Consider the following 24,748-nt stretch of genomic DNA (forward strand, 5'->3'; position numbering starts at 1 on the left):
ACAGAGAGAGAGAGAGAAAGGGGGTGATGACCTCTTGATGAGCTTAATTAACGGCCCTTTACTGGCGTTGGGCTGCGCATACCAGTTAGTGCAGTGTGTGTGTCTGACAGATAGGGGGCGATGGTGATATCATTGTTGTAACAATCAATGACAGTATATATGAATGGACAAAGCCATCGATCATGCGACACCATCCATTCCTATATTAAGACTCAATAGTGCATTTGAAGACCAGGAAGTGACGTTGCAGGCAAGCTCAGTGCTGCCCCCTCTCATTGAGTATCTCAAGTTGAAGGCCAACCAGGGTACTGCAGGCTGCCGTTACCTACTAACTAAATGATCCTTTTAACTTCTTCTGTGTGCGATTTTAAAATAATAGGTTCAAGGACATACATCTGGAGTATTAGAAACAATTATTGGCACCTTGCTTGTCTTCTAAATGTGTATTTATTTACACCAAGATCACAATTTTTCCTTTCACTATAATGGGGGATCCTGTTTTCTGCAAACGATGCCTGTAGTACTGCGGTCAGCCTTGAACTTTGTGGCTTCAATGAGAGGGGGCAGTTGCTCTCTCTATGGATGGATGGATGGATGTTATGGTTGACACCTCGGCTGATTTATCCAGTGAATTATGATCATTTTAGAACACACGAGACTCTATATTTTTTGGTCAACAGAGCACAATAGAACTCAGTCCAAGCAGGCAAGATGAAGAAAACAAAAATATATACATTTTATTGACAGAATATGCTCCATGTTGAATGGTTCAAGTGACAGTAAAGGGGTCTACACACTCACAGTCGTGTTCCAAAAAATTCTGCTGCACAAATGTACGTAGAACTACTTACAGAGCGACACAAATGAACATCCGTCGGCTCCGTTTGCATAGACTGTGTAGACCCCTTAAGTTCTATCACAGATACAGACTAACTGTACACAACAGCAGACATTAAGCCCTGGTGTTCAGTGCCCAGGACTTGCCCACAAATGAGACCCTAAATCTGCGGTCCGTTGTGGTCACACAGTGGTCATACAACAGTCATTCATCGGTGGTCTTCAAACCTGGTCCTGCTGAGCAACAGCAGGGGTTTCCTTTTAGTTCTAGAGCCAATATTAGAATTAATTCCTAATTTCAGACTTTGCTGTCATGGGACCTACAGCAGTTTTAGTGAAGTCACCTCATAATGACCATCTATCAGTTAAAAGCAGTTAAATCTTGGATACCCAGTGAACGTGATTGAAAACCCCTTAACAGACATTACAAAATGTGACCATTAACATATACTGTACAGTAGTTGTGGCTATGGTTGAGAAGATGGTGAATATAGGTCACAAGCTCATCTATGATCAGTTACAGAAAAATACAGACATATAAAAACAGTATTCCTGATGACGAGATCTCTGGTCATGGTTAGGGATCTAGATATTGGGTCTGTTGCGTTCTACTGGTCCTTGGGTTTGTGTTCTCTGGGTTTGAAGGTTGGTTCTGGTCAGGCCTAGGTGGTTTAAGATTGTTCTAAGCGGTTCTAAGGGGTTCTACTGGTCGCCGGGTCTGGGTTCTCTGGATTCTCTGGGCCTGAAGTTGAGAGACACGCTGTTGATGCAGAACCTCTGTCCTGTGGGGTCTGGTCCATCCTCAAATGCATGACCCAGATGGGCGTCACACTGTAACGATGCACACACACAGAGACCACACACTAGAGGAGACAGAACACAAACACACCAACACCCCCACACACTAACACCTGCAGTACACAATGGTCTGATTGACTCTCAGCATAATTACCCAGAATGGAACTCACATGTTTACAGATGACCTCTGTCTCTGCGCTACCCAGGGTGTTGTCAGGGCGACGGATGATGGATGCATGGCTCTCGTCGCGTTCCCACGTCCCATGAGCCTCTTTGAACGCCGGCCAGCCTGTGCCCGAGTCATACTTCGCCTCTGAACTAGAGAGGAGAGAGAGAGAGAGGTCTAGTAAGAGATCTAGTCTAAAATGCTGATATTCGGGTTCGGATTACAGAGAGGTCAAAATGAAGACGTTAGGGGTTAGTGTGAAGTGTGACCAGTTCTAGGGAGGTATAGGGGGGTTAGATGGTTACCTGAAGAGGGGAGTGTCGCAGCACACACAGTGGTACATCCCCACCTCACTATGGTTCAGATAGAGACCGCTGAAAGGCTGAGGACACATACACAGAGTAGAAACACTATATGTTGTCTTTCTTTAGGTTTCCACCATACTGCTTTAACCTAGCCTGTGTTTTCAGACCAGTGCCAACGTGAGGAAAGGGAGCCACTGTAGACTATTGAGATGCAGCCCATACTGAATGTCATTCTTTAACCAACTGCTCCTATCTTCCACACTGAGGAAGACTATAAACAAAGAACAAAGTCCATACAAACCTACTCACTGAACCCACTGATGTTTATGAATTGTCAGTCTATGGTCATTGATGCTGAGGACAGGCGACGTATGCGTGTGTGTGTTCATGTGTGTGTGTGTGTTCATGTGTGTGTGACTCACCATCTCTGTCCCCTTCTCCCTCGTGACCACGTACTGTTCAGAGGTCAGTGTCTTCTGCCAGTCGGTCGTCGCATTATAACGAGTCAGTGATTGCAAGCCTGTAACACGCACACGCGCACACACACACACACACACACACACACACACATGCGCACACACACACACGCGCACACACACACACGTTGAAAAGCAAAATTTGGTCAGCGTTTTGTTGCATTTTGTTTATTTGTCATATATATATTTATTTTATATTAATTGCTTTAAGCTTTTCATTTTCCTACTAAGTTTTGAGCACAATGTGTTTCTGCTCTTTGGAGCAAATGTGTCCCCATGAAAAATGTGACAGGAGGCCTGTGACAGATAACAGGACCAAAAACACATGTTTATTTATTTAGAATTATAGAAAGACTATGAATATTAAAATAGTATCTAATAAACGTAATATTAACTGACAATAAAGTAGCCTATCCAGATGCAAGCTATGTAATTCCATTCTATGAAGCCTAATTCGATTCTAACATAATAGCTCATACCTGAACTAGTGGAGACAGGGCGGATGAAAGCAGTAACTCTGGTCTTGGGCAACAACACGGACTTGGCAGCCGCCCTCTGAGCGATGACGAGCGAAAGTCGGACGATAAAACGAGACATGTTTTCTCCTGCAGTTTGAGGCTGTGCGCTCCAGTCCTCCGCGCAGCAAGTGTCTGTATCGAAGTCAAGTGCAGCCTGTTGGCATCTGCGCTGCTGTGACCTAATCTGCGCTCATTGAGGACTTTGAACGCTCCAGCGAGTTCCTTTTGGTCCCTGCCTGACCGTCTCCCCCCTAGCCCGCCCTGCTGTCCAGTATAAGGGACTGGGAAGACCCGGTCGCAAACTAGATGCAGGGCTCGAAATTAAACATTTTCATTGGTACTGGTGCTCCCAACTTAAAAACATTAGGAGCACAACATTTGTTTAGGTGCACCAGAAAATAAGATTTTTTAAATTGATTGCATATAGCCTATAATAGGCCTATATGCATTTTAGCTACTTTTGAAGCACATGTTGTACCCTAGAATCTAATATGTAACCCTGTAAAGATATGTGTGTATTATAAAAAGCTAAAATGTTGATACAAATATTTACCATTGAAAATACTAAGTCATTGGTGGAATATTAGGTTTCTACATTGTGTACAATAACTATTTACCTTTTGCAATGCATTACATTGAAAATTGTACTGTCTTTTTAAGAAAGTCACGTTTGTCACTGACGACATTAAAGAGGGTTTCCACTAGTTACCACATTCACAAAGTAAAATGTGTCTATATCGTATAAATTCAGGGGGGGGGAAATAGCTTTTTGGTCTTAATTTAAGGTCAGGGTTAGACATAAGGTTAGCAGTGTGGTTAAGGTTAGAGTCAAGGTTAGGTTTCAAATCAAATTTGAAGAAGATAAATTGTAGAAATAGGCGGAGTTTATGACTTTGTGGATGTGGTAACTAGTGACGACCATCCAGAGATCTGTCAATGGCCATGTTCGACAGCATCAAAACGACTGCAGGCGAGTGCCTGATCTACAAATCACTTTGCATCATAAATAATGATTCATTATTATTTGTAGATCAGTAAGTCACAATTTACCCATGATACATTGCGGTTTTGATTCTCTCAAACTTTGCCATTCATTCATCATTTGCTATGATGGGGCGCGTTCCTGTGCCCAGGTTTTGCCTGGCTAGGTATTTTAAGTATCAGCTAACCACATAATAATAATAATATGCCATTTAGCAGACGCTTTTATCCAAAGCGACTTACAGTCATGCGTGCATACATTTTTTTGGTGTATGGGTGGTCCATATGTTATAGTCCCAGTCGGTATTAGATAGAACGTCGGGGGCCCTGCCTGCCTGTGGGGAAAACAACCTGTGGCAACCTTGGTCAGGGTTTCACATGCCTGTTTTGCATGTTATTTTGGCATTAATACATGTCACATATCAGTTTGCAAACAGTGTACAAAAAATAATATATAAAAAAAATATTTGAGTTAATAAAGCCATTTACAAACATGGTCTCTTTTTTGCTTTCTTGAGTAAGGCAGCTCCAAAATGCAAGTGTTTCTGCCTAGCTCAGTGCTTTCTGTGGTGGTGGTGGGGCAGCCAGTGGAAAATACGGAGCGTAGGTGTTGGTAATGTTCTCTAGTTGCGCCATGATTAGCTTCGTGTTCTGTCACTCGTGGGGACAGTACATCACTGCCAAGTCTAAGGGTAGAGCTTGAAAATTCAAGCCCCTTGGGTGCTGCCATAGAGTTACATTAGAAGTGCCCATCCAAGAAGGCTCAAGGTCATTGGCCACAGATAAAATTATGTCAAATCACGTTATATCTACAGTAGCTTTGATTGGACGGATCATGTCAACATCATACTTTCAAAATCTTAGCTAGCAGTCATCATCATGAATCAAGTCAACAATCTACTGGCAAATCCTTTTTAATCCTTGTCATATGAAGAGAAATAATGAAGACAAATTATAGATAAAACTTATCGGTGCTCATCGGCCATTGGACATAAACATTACACAGTTGGAAATCGGAAATTCAACAATGAGTGGTTTGGAATGAATTAGTGACAGTGGCTAACTGCAAGCATTGCAAAGCAGTCACTAACCTGCTATTCAATGGAGTGGCTGTGTGGTCCCAAATCTGGGATTAAGGGTCTCTTTTCCAAGTTTAAAATGATAAACATTCAACATTGGCCATGCTGTCAATGAAGCATGATTTGTGCCGCGCTCAAAACAGCTGTTAACTCGGAACTGCAAAAACTTGACTTCAGTGAGTTCAAGACAACTGGGAAGTCGGGAAAAAACGAGCTGGTATTGTATAACTTGGGGTTGTGTGGTGTGTTGGTCCTTAGCAGCCTCCCAGGGTATAGTCTGGTATTGTGTAGTTATAACGTCTATTTTAACGTGTGGTTATATAGTCTGGTATTGTGTAGTTATAATGTCTATTTTAACGTGTGGTTATATAGTCTGTTATTGTGTAGTTATAACGTCTATTTTAAGGTGTGGTTATATAGTCTGGTATTGTGTAGTTGTAAAGTTTATTTGAAGGTGTGGTTATATAGTCTGGTATTGTGTAGTTGTAAAGTTTATTTTAAGGTGTGGTTATATAGTCTGGTATTGTATAGCCTGGGGTGTATTGGCTCTCAGCAGCCTCCCAGGCTGCTGTATGAGGTCTACCAGGTGAGCTCTGGGCTGGGGCTGGCACCTTGGGTAGTGGGGCGTCCCAACTGAGAGGAGGACCTCATTCCACGCCCGGTTATACTCCCCTCTCACCAGGCTACAACTCACACCTATTCGGTCAGCCAACACCTGGGGAGAGAGAGGAGTTAGGGACTAGAATAAGAGAGAGGGAGAGAGATAAAGAGAGAGAGAGGGGGGAGAGATAGTACACTACCCACCTTATAAAGCAGAGCCCTATGGTAGTAGGTTCCCTTGCGTATCTGTCCGATGGGGATGATGTTGGACTGTAGTTCGTAGCGCAGCTCGCTGAGGTGGAGCTCCCACAGGAAGTCATGCTGTCTATCCACCTCCACCGCCCCGCCCATCACCTCACTCACCAGCCTAATAGCCAATCACACAGCAGATAGGGGCTAAGTGGCAGCAGCCACAACAAATGATAAAGGAATCAAATCAAATCAAATTTTATTGGCCACATGCGCCGAATACAACAGGTGCAGACATTACAGTGAAATGCTTACTTACAGCCCTTAACCAACAGTGCATTTATTTTTAACAAAAAAGTTTAAAAAATTAAAATATGTATAAAAAAAATAAAAAAATAAAAAAATGAAATTAAAAACAACAACAAAAAAAGTGTTCAGAAAAAAAGAGCAGAAGTAAAATGCCTGTTAGTGGGGTTGTGTGTTAGTTGTGGGTAGCTCATTCTTAGTTGTGTGTTAGTCATTTGAGGTTGTGTGTTGGTTGTCAGTTGATTATTTGTAGGTTATTTCAGTGCTGTCTTTCTGACCTGGCTAAGGCGCTGTACTGCTCACTCTCCGCAAGCAGCGGGAGGATGGTCTTGGTGGCCTTGGTAACCAGGGCGTGGAATGTAGCATCATACGGAAGCATCCACGGCTTCTCTGTTACCGTGGCTATCTCCTGCTGGGGCTTACTCTCATCCTCATCTCTCAGTTTGTCGTCCTCCCTCCGCCCTTTACTCCTCCCTTTACTACAGGAAGAGAGTGTGAGAGAGAAAGGAAAGAGAATGACAAAGATATGTTTTATCCCACTTTAACTGTCCTATTGATACATACTGCTGGAAGAGGACTGGTCACCCCGCAGAGCCAGGTTCCTCTCTTTCTAAGTTCCACTGTGCTTCTAAATCGGCATTGTTTTCTCTTCGGGGTTTTACGCTTGGTAAAAAGAGCTTTATAAAATAAATTTGATTTAATTGACTGTACTTCAGTTCTAACACACACATACACTCTCTCTCTTGTTCTATCTCTCTCACACACACACACACACACACACACACACACACACACACCTGGGGGTCCTGGTGGTTCCCTTGCTGCTGAGTACAGATGCGGTGCGAGTCTCGGTGGGGCTGTCCTGTTGCCTCTCCTCTGACTGATCCACTGACACCCTGCAGGACAGGTACAGTACAGTTAAAAAACACACACACACACACACTTTCATGCTCATTCTAGTCACTGATCAGATAACAAAAACATCTCCAAGCACATACTGTAGATGCATTGACATATACAGTGAGTCCTTAAGGAGTTAAATGTCAGCTTATTAATGAGTCTGATGGGAGTAGCATGTATGGTTGTTGTGTCTTTCTGAAGCCCTATAGCTCCCAGCCCTGACTACTGGCCCTGACTACCATCTCCAACTACTGTCCCTGACTACCATCTCCAACTACTGTCCCTGACTACTGACTACTGTCCCTGACTACTGACTACTGTCCCTGACTACCATCCCCAACTACTGTATCTGACTACAGGCCCTGACTACAGGCTCTGACTACTGTACCTGACTGAAGCCCAGTTAGGTTTAACATGCAGCAGCATCAGTCCCACATCTACTCCCCTCTCCCCCTAAACACTAACAATAGGACAACTCTATCACTACCACTACTCTATCACTACTCTATCACTACACACTACTCTATCACTACCACTACTCTATCACTACACACTACTCTATCACTACACACTACTCTATCACTACACACTACTCTATCACTACCACTACTCTATCACTACTCTATCACTACACACTACTCTATCACTACACACTACTCTATCACTACTCTATCACTACACACTACTCTTATCACTACTAATACTCTTATCACTACTAATACTCTTATCACTACATACTACTCTATCACTACACACTACTCTATCACTACTCTATCACTACACACTACTCTATCACTACACACTACTCTATCACTACTCTATCACTACACACTACTCTATCACTACACACTACTCTATCACTACACACTACTCTATCACTACACACTACTCTATCACTACACACTACTCTATCACTACTCTTATCACTACTAATACTCTTATCACTACACACTACTCTATCACTACCACTACTCTATCACTACACACTACTCTATCACTACACACTACTCTATCACTACACACTACTCTATCACTACACACTACTCTATCACTACTCTTATCACTACTAATACTTTTATCACTACACACTACTCTATCACTACTCTAATCACTACTAATACTCTTATCACTACTAATACTCTTATCACTACACACTACTCTATCACTACACACTACTCTATCACTACTCTATCACTACACACTACTCTATCACTACACACTACTCTATCACTACTCTATCACTACACACTACTCTATCACTACTCTTATCACTACACACTACTCTATCACTACACACTACTCTATCACTACACACTACTCTATCACTACACACTACTCCATCACTACACACTACCCTATCACTACACACTACCACTACACACTACTCTATCACTACACACTACCACTACACACTACCCTATCACTACACACTACTCTATCACTGCTCTATCACTACACACTACTCTATCACTACACACTACTCTATCACTACACACTACTCTATCACTACACACTACTCTATCACTACACACTACTCCATCACTACACACTACCCTATCACTACACACTACCACATCACTACACACTACCACTACACACTACCCTATCACTACACACTACTCTATTACTACTCTATCACTACACACTACTCTATCACTACACACTACTCTATCACTACTCTATCACTACACACTACTCTATCACTACACACTACCACATCACTACACACTACCCTACCACTACCCTATCACTACACACTACTCTATCACTACACACTACCACTACTCTATCACTACACACTACACTATCACTACTCTATCACTACCACTACACACTACTCTATCACTACCCTATCACTACCCTATCACTACCACTACACTATCACTACACACTACTCTATCACTACTCTATCACTACACACTACCCTATCACTACTCTATCACTACCACTACACTATCACTACACTATCACTACACTATCACTACTCTATCACTACACACTACACTATCACTACTCTATCACTACCACTACACTATCACTACACACTACGCTATCACTACTCTATCACTGAGGGGGCATAGTGGAGGAGAGAGCACATGGCTTCCAGAGTCAGTGCTCACAGACCAGACACACAGAGGGGATTGTCAACAACGCAAAGGGAAATGAGAGGACAGAGTTTGAAGAGTTTTGGAACACAGCCCTGGGCAGAGAGAGGCCCAGAAAAAGAAGGGGGAATCTAGAAGCTACAATCTCTAAACCCAGGAGCCAGACACCAAGGTTAATTCATATATATACAGTACCAGTCAAAAGTTTGGACACACCTACTCATTCAAGGGCTTTTCATTATTTTTACTATTTTTTACATTGTAGAATAATAGTGAAGACATCAAAACTATGAAACAAAGAAGTGTTAAACAAATCAAAATATATTTTATATTTGAGATTCTTCAAATAGTCACCCTTTGCATTGATGACAGCTTTGCACACTCTTGACATTCTCTCAACCAGCTTCACCTGGAATGCTTTTCCAACATTCTTGAAGGAGTTCTCACATATGCTGAGCACTTGTTGGCTGCTTTTCCTTCACTCTGCTGTCCGACTCATTCCAAACCATTTCAATTGGGATGAGGTCGGGGGATTGTGGAGGCCAGGTCATCTGCTACAGCACTCCATCACTCTCCTTCTTGGTAAAATAGCCCTTACACAGCCTGGATGTGTGTTGGGTCATTGTCCTGATGAAAAACAAATGATAGTCCCACTAAGCCCAAACCAGATGGGATGGCGTATCGCTGCAGAATTCTGTGGTAGCCATGCTGGTGAAGTGTGCCTTGAATTCTAAATAAATCACAGACAGTGTCACCAGCAAAGCACCCCCACACCATAACACCTCCTCCTCCATGCTTTACAGTGGGAACTACACATGCGGAGATCATCCGTTCACCCACACAGCGTCTCACAAAGACACGGCAGTTGGAACCAAAAATTTCAAATTTGGACTCCAGACCAAAGGACACATTTCCACCGGTCTAATGTCCATTGCTCGTGTTTCTTGGCCCAAGCAGGTCTCTTCTTATTATTGGTGTCCTTTAATAGTGGTTTTCTTTGCAGCAATTCGACCATGAAGGCCTGATTCACACAGTCCCCTCTGAACAGTTGATGTTGAGTTGTGTCTGTGAAGCTCTGTGAAGCTTTTATTTGGGCTGCAATTTCTGAGGCTGGTAACTCTAATGAACTTATCCTCTGCAGCAGAGGTAACTCTGGGTCTTCCATTCCTGTGGCGGTCCTCATGAGAGCCAGTTTCATCATAGCGCTTGATGGTTTTTACGACTGCACTTAAAGAAACTTTCAACGTTTTTTGGTTACTACATGATTCCATTTGTGTTATTTCATGGTTTTAATGTCTTCACTATTATTCTACAATGTAGAAAATAGTAAAAATAAAGAAAAACCCTTGAATGAGTAGGTGTGTCCAACCTTTTGACTGGTACTATATACAGTGGGGGAAAAAAGTATTTAGTCAGCCACCAATTGTGCAAGTTCTCCCACTTAAAAAGATGAGAGAGGCCTGTAATTTTCATCATAGGTACACGTCAACTATGAGAGACAAAATGAGGAAAAAAAATCACATTGTAGGATTTTTAATGAATTTATTTGCAAATTATGGTGGAAAATAAGTATTTGGTCAATAACAAGTTTCTCAATACTTTGTTATATACCCTTTGTTGGCAATGACACAGGTCAAATGTTTTCTGTAAGTCTTCACACACTGTTGCTGGTATTTTGGCCCATTCCTCCATGCAGATCTCCTCTAGAGCAGTGATGTTTCGGGGCTGTCGCTGGGCAACACAGACTTTCAACTCCCTCCAAAGATTTTCTATGGGGTTGAGATATGGAGACTGGCTAGGCCACTCCAGGACCTTGAAATGCTTCTTACGAAGCCACTCCTTCGTTGCCCGGGCGGTGTGTTTGGGATCATTGTCATGCTGAAAGACCCAGCCACATTTCATCTTCAATGCCCTTGCTGATGGAAGGAGGTTTTCACTCAAAATCTGACGATACATGGCCCCATTCATTCTTTCCTTTACACGGATCAGTCGTCCTGGTCCCTTTGCAGAAAAACAGCCCCAAAGCATGATGTTTCCACCCCCATGCTTCACAGTAGGTATGGTGTTCTTTGGATGCAACTCAGCATTCTTTGTCCTCCAAACACGACGAGTTGAGTTTTTACCAAAAAGTTCTATTTTGGTTTCATCTGACCATATGACATTCTCCCAATCCTCTTCTGGATAATCCAAATGCACTCTAGCAAACTTCAGACGGGCCTGGACATGTACTGGCTTAAGCAGGGGGACACGTCTGGCACTGCAGGATTTGAGTCCCTGGCGGCGTAGTGTGTTACTGATGGTAGGCTTTGTTACTTTGGTCCCAGCTCTCTGCAGGTCATTCACTAGGTCCCCACGTGTGGTTCTGGGATTTTTGCTCACCGTTCTTGTGATCATTTTGACCCCACGGGGTGAGATCTTGCGTGGAGCCCCAGATCGAGGGAGATTATCAGTGGTCTTGTATGTCTTCCATTTCCTAATAATTGCTCCCACAGTTGATTTCTTCAAACCAAGCTGCTTACCTATTGCAGATTCAGTCTTCCCAGCCTGGTGCAGGTCTACAATTTTGTTTCTGGTGTCCTTTGACAGCTCTTTGGTCTTGGCCATAGTGGAGTTTGGAGTGTGACTGTTTGAGGTTGTGGACAGGTGTCTTTTATACTGATAACAAGTTCAAACAGGTGCCATTAATACAGGTAACGAGTGGAGGACAGAGGAGCCTCTTAAAGAAGAAGTTACAGGTCTGTGAGAGCCAGAAATCTTGCTTGTTTGTAGGTGACCAAATACTTATTTTCCACCATAATTTGCAAATAAATTCATAAAAAATCCTACAATGTGATTTTCTGGAAAAAAATCTCAATTTGTCTGTCATAGTTGACGTGTACCTATGATGAAAATTACAGGCCTCTCTCATCTTTTTAAGTGGGAGAACTTGCACAATTGGTAGCTGACTAAATACTTTTTTCCCCCACTGTATACAGTTGAAGTCGGAAGTTTACATACACTTAGGTTGGAGACATTAAAACTAATTTTTCAACCACTCCACAAATTTCTTGTTAACAAACTATAGTTTTGGCAAGTCAGTTAGGACATCTACTTTGAGCATGACACAAGTAATTTTTCCAACAATTGTTTACAGACAGATTATTTCACAGTATCACAATTCCAGTGGGTCAGAAGTTTACATACACTAAATTGACTGTGCCTTTAAACAGCTTGGAACATTTCAGAAAAGTATGTCATGACTTTAGAAGCTTCTGATAGGTTAATTGACATCATTTGAGTCAATTGGAGGTGTACCTGTGGATGTATTTCAAGGCCTACCTTCAAACTCAGTGCCTCTTTGCTTGACATCATGGGAAAATCATAAGAAATCAGCCAAGACCTCCGAAAACAAATTGTGGACCTCCACAAGTCTGGTTCATCCTTGGGAGCAATTTCCAAACGCCTGAAGGTACCACGTTCATCTGTACAAACAATAGTACGCAAATATAAACACCATGGGACCACGCAGCCGTCATACCGCTCAGGATGGAGACGCGTTCTGTCTCCTAGAGATGAACGTACTTTGGTGCGAAAGGTGCAAATCAATCCCAGAACAACAGCAAAGGACCTTGTAAAGATGCTGGAGGAAAATATCCACAGTAAAACGAGTCCTATATCGACATAACCTGAAAGGCCGCTCAGCAAGGAAGAAGCTACTGCTCCAAAACCGCCATAAAAAAGCCAGACTAGGGTTTGCAACTGCACATGGGGACAAATATCGTACTTTTTGGAGAAATGTCCTCTGGTCTGATGAAACAAAAATAGAACTGTTTGGCCATAATGACCATCGTTATGTTTGGAGGAAAAATGGGGTCACTTGCAAGCCGAAGAACACCATCCCAACCGTGAAGCACGGGGGTGGCAGCATCATGCTGTGGGGGTGCTTTGCTGCAGGAGGGACTGGTGCACTTCACAAAATAGATGGCATCATGAGGAAGGAAAATTATGTGGATATATTGAAGCAACATCTCAAGACATCAGTCAGGAAGTTAAAGCTTGGTCGCAAATGGGTCTTCCAAATGGACAATGACCCCAAGCATACTTCCAAAGTTGTGGCAAAATGGTTTAAGGACAACAAAGTCAAGGTATTGGAGTGGCCATCACAAAGCCCTGACCTCAGTCCTATAGAACATTTGTGGGCAGAACTGAAAAAGCGTGTGCGAGCAAGGAGGCCTACAAACCTGACTCAGTTACACCAGCTCTGTCAAGAGGAATGGCCCAAAATTCACCCAACTTATTGTGGGAAGCTTGTGGAAGGCTACCCGAAACGTTTGACCCAAGTTAAACAATTTAAAGGCAATGCTACCAAATAATAATTGAGTGTATGTAAACTTCTGACCCACTGGGAATGTGATGAAAGAAATAAAAGCTGAAAGAAATAATTCTCTCTACTATTATTCTGACATTTCACATTCTTAAAATAAAGTGGTGATCCTAACTGACCTAAAACAGGGAATTTTTACTAGGATTATATGTCTGGAATTGTGATAAACTGAGTTTAAATGTATTTGGCTAAGGTTAAGGTAAACTTCCGACTTCAACTGTATATATATATATATATATATATGTATGTATGTCGTTGGGTTGGTGTGAACGATAATCATACTCACGTGTCGGGGGGTTTTGCGTTAATAGCAATGACAGGCCGTCGCTGGTTGACTGGCTGTTTAGACAGATCCTCTAGAGTCAACACCCTCTGGCCCGAACGAGCCTGAAAGAGACAGAGAGAGAGACAGAGAGAGAGAGAGAGAGAGAGAGAGAGAGAGAGAGAGAGAGACAGAGAGAGAGAGAGAGACAGAGAGAGAGAGAGAGAGACAGAGAGACAGAGAGAGACAGAGAGAGAGAGAGAGAGAGAGACTAGCAGGAGGCAAGCGTAAGTGCTGAGAAGGATGTAACACACACACCCTCAACCCTACCTGTCCAGGGTCGTAGAAGCCGTCCATAGTGATGTCTGTGGAAGCCAGTGTGTTGGTCAGGCTGTATTTGAGAGACAGGTTGGAGTCCAGCAGTCTCTTTAGAGCAATCTCACTAAACTTATTCCTACGGTTATCTGAGCTGTTGATCTCCTGCAACAAGTCCAAGGCCCTGACACACACACAGATAAACACACACAGACAAACACACATTGTCATACACAACACAACACACACAAATAAACACACACCTTCACAGCTGACACTAAATTGAACAGAGCAATACTGCCATCTGCTGGCTCCTTAGTAAATCTCTCCCATGGATCACCACTAAAATACTACTACAGTGAGGGAAAAAAGTATTTTATCCCCTGCTGATTTTGTACGTTTGCCCACTGACAAAGACATGATCAGTCTATAATTTTAATGGTAGGTTTATTTGAACAGTGAGAGACAGAATAACAACAAAAAAATCCTGAAAAACGCATGTCAAAAATGTTATAAATTGATTTGCATTTTTATGAGGGAAATAAGTATTTTTTGTCAGTGTGATGCGGTAAGACGAACTCAGGCGCAGGACATAGAGTTAATCGAAAACGTACTTTACTCGTAGGTAACATAATTAACATAACCTCCACACAGGGAGGAAACAAACCCGCTCACCAGACGACAACCAAACATGAACAAACACGCACAACATACAGTGGGAGCCAGAGGGTTAAATAGGGAAGTAATCAATACCTAATGGGAACCAGGTGTGAACAATAAAGACAAGACAAGTAGAACACAGAAACATAGATCGGTAGCAGCTAGTACTCCGGTAGCCTGCCCGAGCAAGGAGGAGGAGCAGCCTCGGCTGAATCCGTGACACCCTCTGCAAAACATGACTTAGTACTTGGTGGCAAAACCCTTGTTGGCAATCTCAGAGGTCAGACGTTTCTTGTAGTTGGCCACCAGGTTTGCACACATCTCAGGAGGGATTTTGTCCCACTCCTCTTTGCAGATCTTCTCCAAGTCATTAAGGTTTAGAGCCTGACATTTGGCAACTTGAACCTTCAGCTCCCTCCACAGATTTTCTATGGGATTAAGGTCTGGAGACTGGCTAGGCCACTCCAGGACCGTAATGTGCTTCTTCTTGAGCCACTCCTTTGTTGCCTTGGCCGTGTGTTTTGGGTCATTGTCATGCTGGAATACCCATCCACGACCCACTTTCAATGCCCTGGCTGAGGGAAGGAGGTTCTCACCCAAGATTTGACGGTACATGGCGCCGTCCATCGTCCCTTTGATGCGGTGAAGTTGTCCTGTCCCCTTAGCAGAAAAACACCCCCAAAGCATAATGTTTCCACCTCCATGTTTGACGGTGGGGATGGTATTCTTGGGGTCATAGGCAGCATTCCTCCTCCTCCAAACACGGCGAGTTGAGTTAATGCCAAAGAGCTCGATTTTGGTCTCATCTGACCACAACACTTTCACCCAGTTCTCCTCTGAATCATTCAGATGTTCATTGGCAAACTTCAGACGGGCCTGTATATGTGCTTTCTTGAGCAGGGGGACCTTGCGGGCGCTGCAGGATTTCAGTCCTTCACGGCGTAGTGTGTTACCAATTGTTTTCTTGGTGACTATGGTCCCAGCTGCCTTGAGATCATTGACAAGATCCTCCCGTGTAGTTCTGGGCTGATTCCTCACCGTTCTCATGATCATTGCAACTCCACGAGGTGAGCTCTTGCATGGAGCCCCAGGCCGAGGGAGATTGACAGTTATTTTGTGTTTCTTCCATTTGTGAATAATTGCACCAACTGTTGTCACCTTCTCACCAAGCTCCTTGGCGATGGTCTTGTAGCCCATTCCAGCCTTGTGTAGGTCTACAATCTTGTCCCTGACATCCTTGGAGAGCTCTTTGGTCTTGGCCATAGTGGAGAGTTTGGAATCTGATTGATTGATTGCTTCTGTGGACAGGTGTCTTTTATACAGGTAACAAACTGAGATTAGGAGCACTCCCTTTAAGAGTGTGCTCCTAATCTCAGCTCGTTACCTGTAAAAAAGACACCTGGGAAACAGAAATGTTTCTGTTTGAGAGGGGGTCAAATACTTATTTCCCTCATTAAAATGCAAATCAATTTATAACATTTTTGACATGCGTTTTTCTGGATTTTTTTGTTGTTATTCTGTCTCTCACTGTTCAAATAAACCTACCATTAAAATTATAGACTGATCATTTCTTTGTAAGTGGGCAAACGTACAAAATCAGCAGGGGATCAAATACTTTTTTCCCTCACTGTATGTGTGTTTGTGTGTGTGTGTCTATAATCTCTAGAGATTATAATCACAACAGCATTTCATTATGCAATCTGTGGTATTCACATACACACACACACTCACCCCAGCTTGCACATCTCCACGGCAGTGGGCTCATCGTTGGCACACACACTGATGGCCCAGCATGCATTGCGGCGAACCTCCTTGTGATTGGACCGTAGCAGTTGGACCAATGGGACAAGGCCTCCCGCATTCCTCAGCTAAACAACAGGAAGAGATGGAATGAGAGGAAGGAGTTGGAGTTTGCACTTTTGGGACTATTCCATTGGTTCCACTGTACCAGGCAAACTACAGTAGAAGTCAAAAGTTTGGACAAACCTACTCATTCAAGGGTTTTTCTTTATTTTTACTATTTTCTACATTGTAGAATAATAGTGAAGACATCAAAACTATGAAATAACACATATGGAATTATGTTGTAAAACCAAAAAAGTGTTAAACAAATCAAAATATATTTTATATTTGAGATTCTTCAAATAGCCACCCTTTGCTTTGATGATAGCTTTGCACACTCTTGGTATTCTCTCAACTTCACCTGGAATGCTTTTCCAACAGCCTTGCAGGAGTTTCCACATATGCTGAGCACTTGTTGGCTGCTTTTCCTTCACTCTGCCGTCCGACTCATCCCAAACCATCTCAATTGGGTTGAGGTCGGGGGATTGTGGAGGCCAGGTCATCTGATGCAGCACTCCATCACTCTCCTTCTTGGTAAAATAGCCCTTACACAGCCTGGAGGTGTATTGGGTCATTGTCCTGTTGAAAAAACAAATGATAGTCCCACTAAGCCCAAACCAGATGGGATGGCGTATCGCTGCAGAATGCTGTGGTAGCCATGCTGGTGAAGTGTGCCTTGAATTCTAAATAAATCACAGACAGTGTCACCAGCAAAGCACTCCCACACCATAACACCTCCTCCTCCATGCTTTACAGAGGGAACTACACATGCAGAGATCATCCGTTCACCCACACCGCGTCTCACAAAGACACAGTGGTTGGAACCAATAATCTCAAATTTGGACTCCAGACCAAAGGACACATTTCCACCGGTCTAATGTCCACAGCTCATGTTTCTTGGCCCAAGCAAGTCTCTTCTTCTTATTGATGTCCTTTAGTAGTGGTTTCTTTGCAGCAATTCGACCACGAAGGCCTGATTCACACAGTCCCCTCTGAACAGTTGATGTTGAGTGTCTGTTACTTGAACTCTGTGAAACATTTATATGGGCTGCAATTTGAGGCTGGTAACGCTAATGAACTTATCCTCTGCAGCAGAGGTAACTCTGGGTCTTCCATTCCTGTGGCAGTCCTCATGAGAGCCAGTTTCATCATAGTTCTTGATGGTTTTTGCGGCTGCACTTGAAGAAACTTTCAAAGTTCTTGAAATGTTCCGTATTGAGGAAATAAATTCCACAAATTAACTTTTAAGAAGGCACACCTGTTAATTGAAATGCATTCCTGGTGTCTACCTCATGAAGTTGGTTGAGAGAATGCCAAGAGTCCATAAGGTGTAGATAGTAAGTATAGACCGGAAGTAGACGCCTGGGCAATGTTGTTCACTAATTTACTCCAAGTAGGGAAAGGATGGTGGGGTTGAAAAGTAATAAAGGGGAGTATATATATAAAAAATAAAAAAAAACATGGGGGATTGGAAGTGATGCAGACAATTACATTGATAGAAGATACAATATATCTGCAATATTAAGCTGATCCATTCACCTAAAAAACAAAAAAAAAAAAAAAAAAAAAAAAGTTTGCTAAACTGTCATCAAGGCTAAGGGTGACTATTTGAATAATCTCAAATATAAACTATATTTTTATTTGTTTAACACTTTTTTGGTTACTACATGATTCCATATGTGTTATTTCATAGTTTTGATGTCTTCACTATTATTCTACAATGTAAAAAATAACCTAAATAAAGAAAAACCCTGGAATGAGTAGGTGTGTCCAAACTTTTGACTGGTAGTGTATGTGCAGCTCAAGAATTTGACAAATATTTGATCCAGGTCTGAAAGACCAGCACTTCGGACAAAGACACACTCACGTCTGCCCGTCCCTCAGCATCGCAGGCGAGAGCGGCGACGGCCTGCGTGGCTCGAACCAGGGTGTGTGTGTCCGCAGACTGCAGCGGCTCCAGGAGGGCAGCCATGGCCCCGTGGGACAGGATGCTGCAGCGGAGGACTTCCTGTTCGGCCATATTGGTGAGGACGGCTGCAGCGTGAGCCACCGCACCGGGAATAACGTCACGGAGCTGCTGAACCATGCCCTCATCTCCCTCAGCCTCATAGACAGCACTGACACACACACAGACACGCACGCATGAATGGACGCACGCACACACACACAAAGTGTACATAACACTGAGGGAGTGACATAGAGGTAGAGCGGAAGAGAGGTAGAGAGAGAGAGAGGTAGAGAGAGAGAGGTAGAGAGGTAGAGAGAGAGAGGTATAGAGAGAGAGAGGTAGAGAGAGAGAGGAGAGAGAAAGAGAGAGAGAGAGAGAGGTAGAGAGAGAGGTAGAGAGGTAGAGAGAGAGAGATAGAGAGAGAGAGGTAGAGAGATAGAAAGAGAGAGGTAGAGCGGTAGAGAGAAAGAGGTAGAGAGAGAGGCGGAGAGAGGTAGAGAGAGAGCGGTAGAGCGGTAGAGCGAGAGAGGGGGCGGTAGAGAGGTAGAGAGAGAGAGAGAGAGAGAGAGAGAGAGAAAGAGAGAGAAAGAGAGAGAGCAGTAGAGAGAGAGAGCAGTAGAGAGAGAGAGGTAGAGAGGTAGAGAGAGAGAGCGGTAGAGCGGTAGAGCGAGAGAGAGGTAGAGAGAGTGGTAGAGAGAGAGAGGTAGAGAGGTAGAGAGAGAGCGGTAGAGCGAGAGAGGGGGCGGTAGAGAGGTAGAGAGAATGAGAGAGCTAGAGAGGTAGAGAGAGAGAGAGAGAGAGAGAGAGAGAGAGAGAGAGAGAGAGAGAGAGAGAGAGAGAGAGAGAGAGAGAGAGAGAGAGAGAGAGAGAGAGAGAGAGAGAGAGAGCAGTAGAGAGAGAGAGCAGTAGAGAGAGAGAGTGGTAGAGAGAGAGGTAGAGAGGTAGAGAGAGAGAGCGGTAGAGCGGTAGAGCGAGAGAGAGGTAGAGAGAGAGGTAGAGAGAGAGCGGTAGAGAGGTAGAGAGAGAGATGTAGAGAGAGAGAAGGCAATACAGTACATTAGGTGTGTGTGAAACTCACTATGCATTGAGCTGGTTGCTGTTGGTAAGGCTGGACAGTGCCTGGGCTGCAGCCTCTCTCACCTCACCCCCCTCACCCCCCAGCAGCTGCACCACCGCACGGATACCGTCTGGAACACAAGGAAAGTTTAGGGTTAGGGCCCGGGTGTGTGTCAGTGTGTGTTTGCACACGCCTGTGTGTGTGTGTCTCACCCAGGGCTCTGAAAGAGTCTTTGCTGGCCAGGTGTAGACTCATGGCAGCGATAGCCTGACAGGTAGCAGTCCTCACACTGTCATCCTCTAGAGACAGCAGCTCCACCAGCGACCGCTCTATGTCCTGCTCATGGAGCAGCTTGCGGTTCTCCGCTGAAGGACAGAGAGACAGAAAGAGAGAGGGGGTGGGGGGAGTAAGAGAGAGAGAGAGAAAGCCGATGATTTGGGGGCGGGAGGGGGGCAGGGAATGGGGGAACACACACACTCACACACTTAAGCATTCAAACACACACACACACACACACTCACACACAGACAAACATACACTTAGCCCTTACAGCTCTGAGCCACCCTGTAGATGGCCTTGACAGCGTGTGTCTGTATGTCCGGCAGGGTGGGAGTGGTGATGAACTGCAGTAACCTCTGGAGACCTCCAGTCTCTTGGATCAGCTGGAGACTGTCTCTGTCCTCCAGACAGTTAGATACCAGCTGGAGGGCTTCTACATGCAGATCACTGAACTCCTACAGGACACAAACAGAAGGCAGGAGTCAAATTCCTTCACACTCGAGATACGCTTCATTTTGTTTACCTGGTAGAATGAATTCAATAGAATTGTCCCAAAAGTGCAAGCTTGCAAGCTTGATCAAGAGCACCTCAAATACTTTACAGGTACTTCCAAGTATGTGATCAATATATTTGACCCAGGTGGGTCTGAGCCACACAGACCTTGTTGCAGAGGAACTCCAGCAGCCTGTCAAAGCCCTGCTCCTCCCTGAAGGTGGCTCGTGTGTCGGTATCTGTGGTTATGATCACCAGCGTCCTCAGGGATAGCTGCTGGATGACCGGGAACTCAGATCTCAACAGCTCCAGGAGCGGGGGGACGCCATTTAGCTCACGCACAGCCACGCGGCTGGGGAGGTCCTACACACATGTAACATGGGGCTTTAGCTCAGCAGGCTAACACAGTCTTGTGGCGAGCAGGAGGCTTGGGTTCAAGCCCCGTCGGTCACACACACACACCTGCACCAGGTTGTAGATAGACTCCACAGAGTTCTTCTTGACATCAGGGTCAGGGCTGGACAGAAGCTGTATAAGTGGCTCTAGTCCTTCCTGGTCCGAGATCTGGACCTTACAGCTGAAGTCCACCGACAGGGAGGCCAGGCACAGGGTGGCAAACTCATGGACCACAACATCCTCTGGCACAGAAGTACACACATATAAACAAACACACAGGTACACACAGATATAGACAGACAGGCAGATACAATGAAATGTCACAATGATTTAACATATGACTGATACTTGAGAAGATGCGAGCCACGCCCAGCCAGAGAATACCTTCAGGTGACAGCTTTCCGATGACAGAAGGAATGACATTCAGTTTCTTCAGAAGTCTTTTTACATCACCTTTCAAACAGAGCAGAAACAGAGGTTACCCAAAGTTTATGGCTACAATCTTGTCTTCAGTCACAAGTGAACAGACTGTGAACAGACTCCAGACCGACCCTAAACAACTGATTTTGCATTGTGCGTTGTGTTACTACTCCTACAGCAGTAGTTAGGGCAGGGGTCCTTACTGTTGGCAGCCATGACCCCCAGGGCCATGAAGGCGTTGCGGCGGACCAGCTTGTCTTCGTGGGAGATGAGGTGAGACAGAGGCTCCACCGCCCCCAGCCCCAGCAGAGAACTCCTGTTCTCATCACCTGTCACCAGGGGGAGACAGGGAGAGAGAGAGAGAGAGAGAGAGAGAACAAAAAAGGAACAGCACATTAGAAATCAGCTGGATGTAATTGAGGAATCAATAGAATCAAACAATTTCTGTGAGAATTTGAATAAATTAAACAAACCTCATAATGAGGAATTGGCTATCTAAAATGGGGATATGTGGAGAAATCACTTTGCAAACCTCTACAGCAATATAACAAAGAACCCAGAACAACAAGATATAGAAGAAAAATTACAAATCCTTGAATCAGCAGTCAAAGACTATCAGAATCCTGTGGATACCCCAATTACAGAACAAGAATTATTGGAAAAACTTTGCACTCTCCAACCCAAAAAGGCATGTGGTGCTGATGGTTTTTTTAATGAAATGATCAAATATACAGACCACCAATTCAAATTGGCTATACTCAAACTCTTCAACATTATCCTAACTGCAAGTATTTTCCCCGACATTTGGAACCAAGGATTGATCACACCAATCTATAAAAATTGAGACAAATTTGACCCAAATAATTACAGAGGAATTTGCGTTAACAGCAACTTGGGGAAAATTCTCTGCAGTATCATAAACAGCAGACTACATCATTTCCTTGATGAACACAACATCCTAAGCAGAAGCCAGTTTGGATGAATTTTTTTTATTATCGTACAACAGACCACATTTACACCCTCCACACTCTAACTGACAAACAAGTCACCCAAAACAATCAACTTAGTGTATGTAAACTTCTGAACCACTGGAATTGTGATACAGTGAATTATAAGTGAAATAATCTGTCTGTAAACAATTGTTGGAAAAGTTACTTGTTTCATGCACAAAGTAGATGTCCTAACCGACTTGCCAAAACTATAGTTTGTTAACAAGAAATGTGTGGAGTGGTTGAAAAATGAGTTTTAATGACTCCAACCTAAGTGTATGTAAACTTCCGACTTCAACTGTATGTGTCCTCCTGCCACAACCTGAGGGACAGCCAGTGAAAAGTGTAATGTAATGTCAATAATATTTCCTGTTTTGTTTTGGCTTTCATACCATGTAATGTGTCTTCTCAGTCATGTTGAGACTGGTCGACTACTATTGCTTTAATGTATTGTTATTCTCATTAATATTGTTGTTGTAGTTGCTGTTAATGGTGATCCCATTTCCACTACTACTATTATTATTGCTGTTGGTCCCACCAGTTTTGTTATATGTATACTTTGACAATGTAAGTAATTTAACTTGCCATGTCAATGAAGTCTATTGAATTGAATTGAATTGAATTGAATTGAATTGAGAGAGAGAGAGAGAGAGAGAGAGAGAGAGAGAGAGAGATGGCTTTATGCTCAGTAGGTAAGCTGCTCCTAAGCTTTGGTCCAGGGTGAAATTAACATATCACCTTCATTACATATCTTTCCACAGTCAAGTTATTTCAGATAATGTGATTACTTTAGGAAGAAATTATACCATATGGCTATGATGTTGGTTCTCTCACGAACATGACCATCAATGGTAAAACATACCTTTCTCTGCAAATTTGTGGATGGCTTCGCAAGCTTTAGCCAAAACCTCCTCTTCAGGGGAATTGAGCATGAGGACCACAGTGGCTGCCTTCTTACTCTCAATCGGCAGGGGGTCAAACTAGAGAAAGAGACACAAAAGAGAGAGGCAGAGAGTTTGACTTCTCATTAAATTGACCTCATCACAACAGCTAAATTATCTTAATCTTCTTACCACATCCTTAGATGGAGGCTCACTCTCTTTTTTCACTTTCTTCCCCATCCTGAAACAATAAAGCACCTTTTTTTTTTGCAATCTTATTTACCCATTATTACATGCTGTCGATGACTAAGTGGGTGTCAACTTTGGCAAGCACTGGTTTACACAGAAAGTGGGTGTCAACTTTGGCAAGCACTGGTTTACACAGAACAGGTAACGTTGCAAGAGAGCGTGATAATTACACTGGACGTCCAAACGAGGTGGCTTTAGGTAATGTATGATGATCTTCCTAATAACTATTTGAATAATTAACCTTTTGTTACCTGTTGTTGAAGTCTGCGGGCGGTCAGTACCTAGCTAGCCTACAGGTTTTCAGCTAGCTTTTTAGCTAACTGCCGTTAGCAATGTTTGTTTGAAAACTGAGGTTGACATTTCGTTGCTTGGCGACCAATGCCACGAGGTTTTAGTGGTCGAAACCAGAAGCCAGAAGTCGGGTGATTTACCCAGTGGTGGAAAAAGTACCCAATTATTATACTTGCGTAAAAGTAAAGATACCTTAATAGAAAATTACTCAAGTAAAAGTGAAAATCACCCAGTAAAATACTACTTAAGTAAAACTCGGAAAGTATTTGCTTTTAAATATACTTAACTATCAAAAGTAAATGTAATCGCAAAAATATACTTAAGTATCAAAAGTAAATGTAAAAGTATGAATACTTTTAAATTCCTTATATTAAGCAAACCAGACGGCACCATTTTATTTTTTTATTTTTTTATTTACAGATAGCCAGGGGAACACAAACACTCAGACATCATTTACAAACGAAGCATTTGTGTTTAGTGAGTCCACCAGATCAGAGGTAATAGATGACCAGGGATGTTCTCTTGATAAGTGTGTGAATTGTACTCTTTTCTTGTCCTGCTAAGCATTCGAAATATAACGAGTACTTTTGGGTGCCAGGGCAAATGTATGGAGTATAAATTACGTTATTTTCTTTAGGAATGTAGTGAAGTAAAAGTTGTAAAAAATAGAAATAGTAAAGTGAAGTACAGATACCCAAAAAAAATACTCACTTCTAATTATTTTTACTTAGTTTACACCACTAGATTTACCAGAAATGATGGAAAGCCTTTGTTGGTTTAGATTGTGCCACACTCTTTAACATGTTGTGCATAATAAAGATTGGACCATCAACAAAAACATAAACAATGGAGTGCATCCCATGACATTTTAACATGCATGTAGCACTTGAAGTGGTGCTCAGGGAATGACTGCCTCATGCAACATAAACAATTAAGTAGGTAGGTCCTTTATTTGGTTGATGATGACAATTGTACAAAATCAAGGTATATTTCCTCAGTTAATTACTGGAAATCACAGACTGTGGCTTTCTATCAACTGGTTGT

General features: G+C 43.2%; 2 protein-coding genes across 2 annotated transcripts; both read right to left on the reverse strand.

The window, feature by feature from the left end:
• Positions 1-712: 712 nt before the first annotated feature.
• On the reverse strand, positions 713-3,270 carry msrb2 (methionine sulfoxide reductase B2). The gene is made up of 5 exons (XM_084196734.1): positions 3,062-3,270; positions 2,529-2,626; positions 2,107-2,183; positions 1,806-1,953; positions 713-1,668 (listed from the first exon to the last, which is right to left on the reverse strand). The coding sequence occupies exons 1-5, from the start codon at positions 3,177-3,179 to the stop codon at positions 1,540-1,542; spliced, it is 570 nt and encodes a 189-aa protein (XP_084052860.1). The 5' UTR covers positions 3,180-3,270; the 3' UTR covers positions 713-1,539.
• A 2,398-nt stretch (positions 3,271-5,668) lies between these two features.
• On the reverse strand, positions 5,669-23,720 carry armc3 (armadillo repeat containing 3; the record flags this gene model as incomplete). Its single annotated transcript, XM_084196735.1, has 18 exons — positions 23,665-23,720; positions 23,357-23,405; positions 23,146-23,263; positions 21,498-21,623; positions 21,259-21,327; positions 20,941-21,116; positions 20,647-20,841; positions 20,258-20,441; positions 19,920-20,072; positions 19,729-19,837; positions 18,570-18,819; positions 16,592-16,728; positions 14,216-14,384; positions 13,910-14,010; positions 7,053-7,151; positions 6,534-6,734; positions 5,965-6,127; positions 5,669-5,875 (listed from the first exon to the last, which is right to left on the reverse strand). The coding sequence occupies exons 2-18, from the start codon at positions 23,402-23,404 to the stop codon at positions 5,669-5,671; spliced, it is 2,505 nt and encodes an 834-aa protein (XP_084052861.1). The 5' UTR covers position 23,405; positions 23,665-23,720.
• Between the last annotated feature and the right edge of the window lie 1,028 nt (positions 23,721-24,748).

This window comes from Coregonus lavaretus (assembly GCF_964263955.1).
Source record: "Coregonus lavaretus genome assembly, contig: HAP1_SCAFFOLD_3552, whole genome shotgun sequence".
Lineage (NCBI taxonomy): Eukaryota > Metazoa > Chordata > Actinopteri > Salmoniformes > Salmonidae > Coregonus > Coregonus lavaretus.

What these genes read in the sequence shown, in the direction of transcription:
- msrb2 (XM_084196734.1), bottom strand. Translation starts at nt 3,179, where the DNA reads ATGTCTCGTTTTATCGTCCGACTTTCGCTCGTCATCGCTCAGAGGGCG. An exon ending in TGCGACACTCCCCTCTTCAG is followed by an intron (nt 1,954 to 2,106) that starts GTAACCATCTAA and finishes TCTCCTCTCTAG; the next exon opens with TTCAGAGGCGAAGTATGACT. An exon ending in CAGAGGTCATCTGTAAACAT is followed by an intron (nt 1,669 to 1,805) that starts GTGAGTTCCATT and finishes GCATCGTTACAG; the next exon opens with TGTGACGCCCATCTGGGTCA.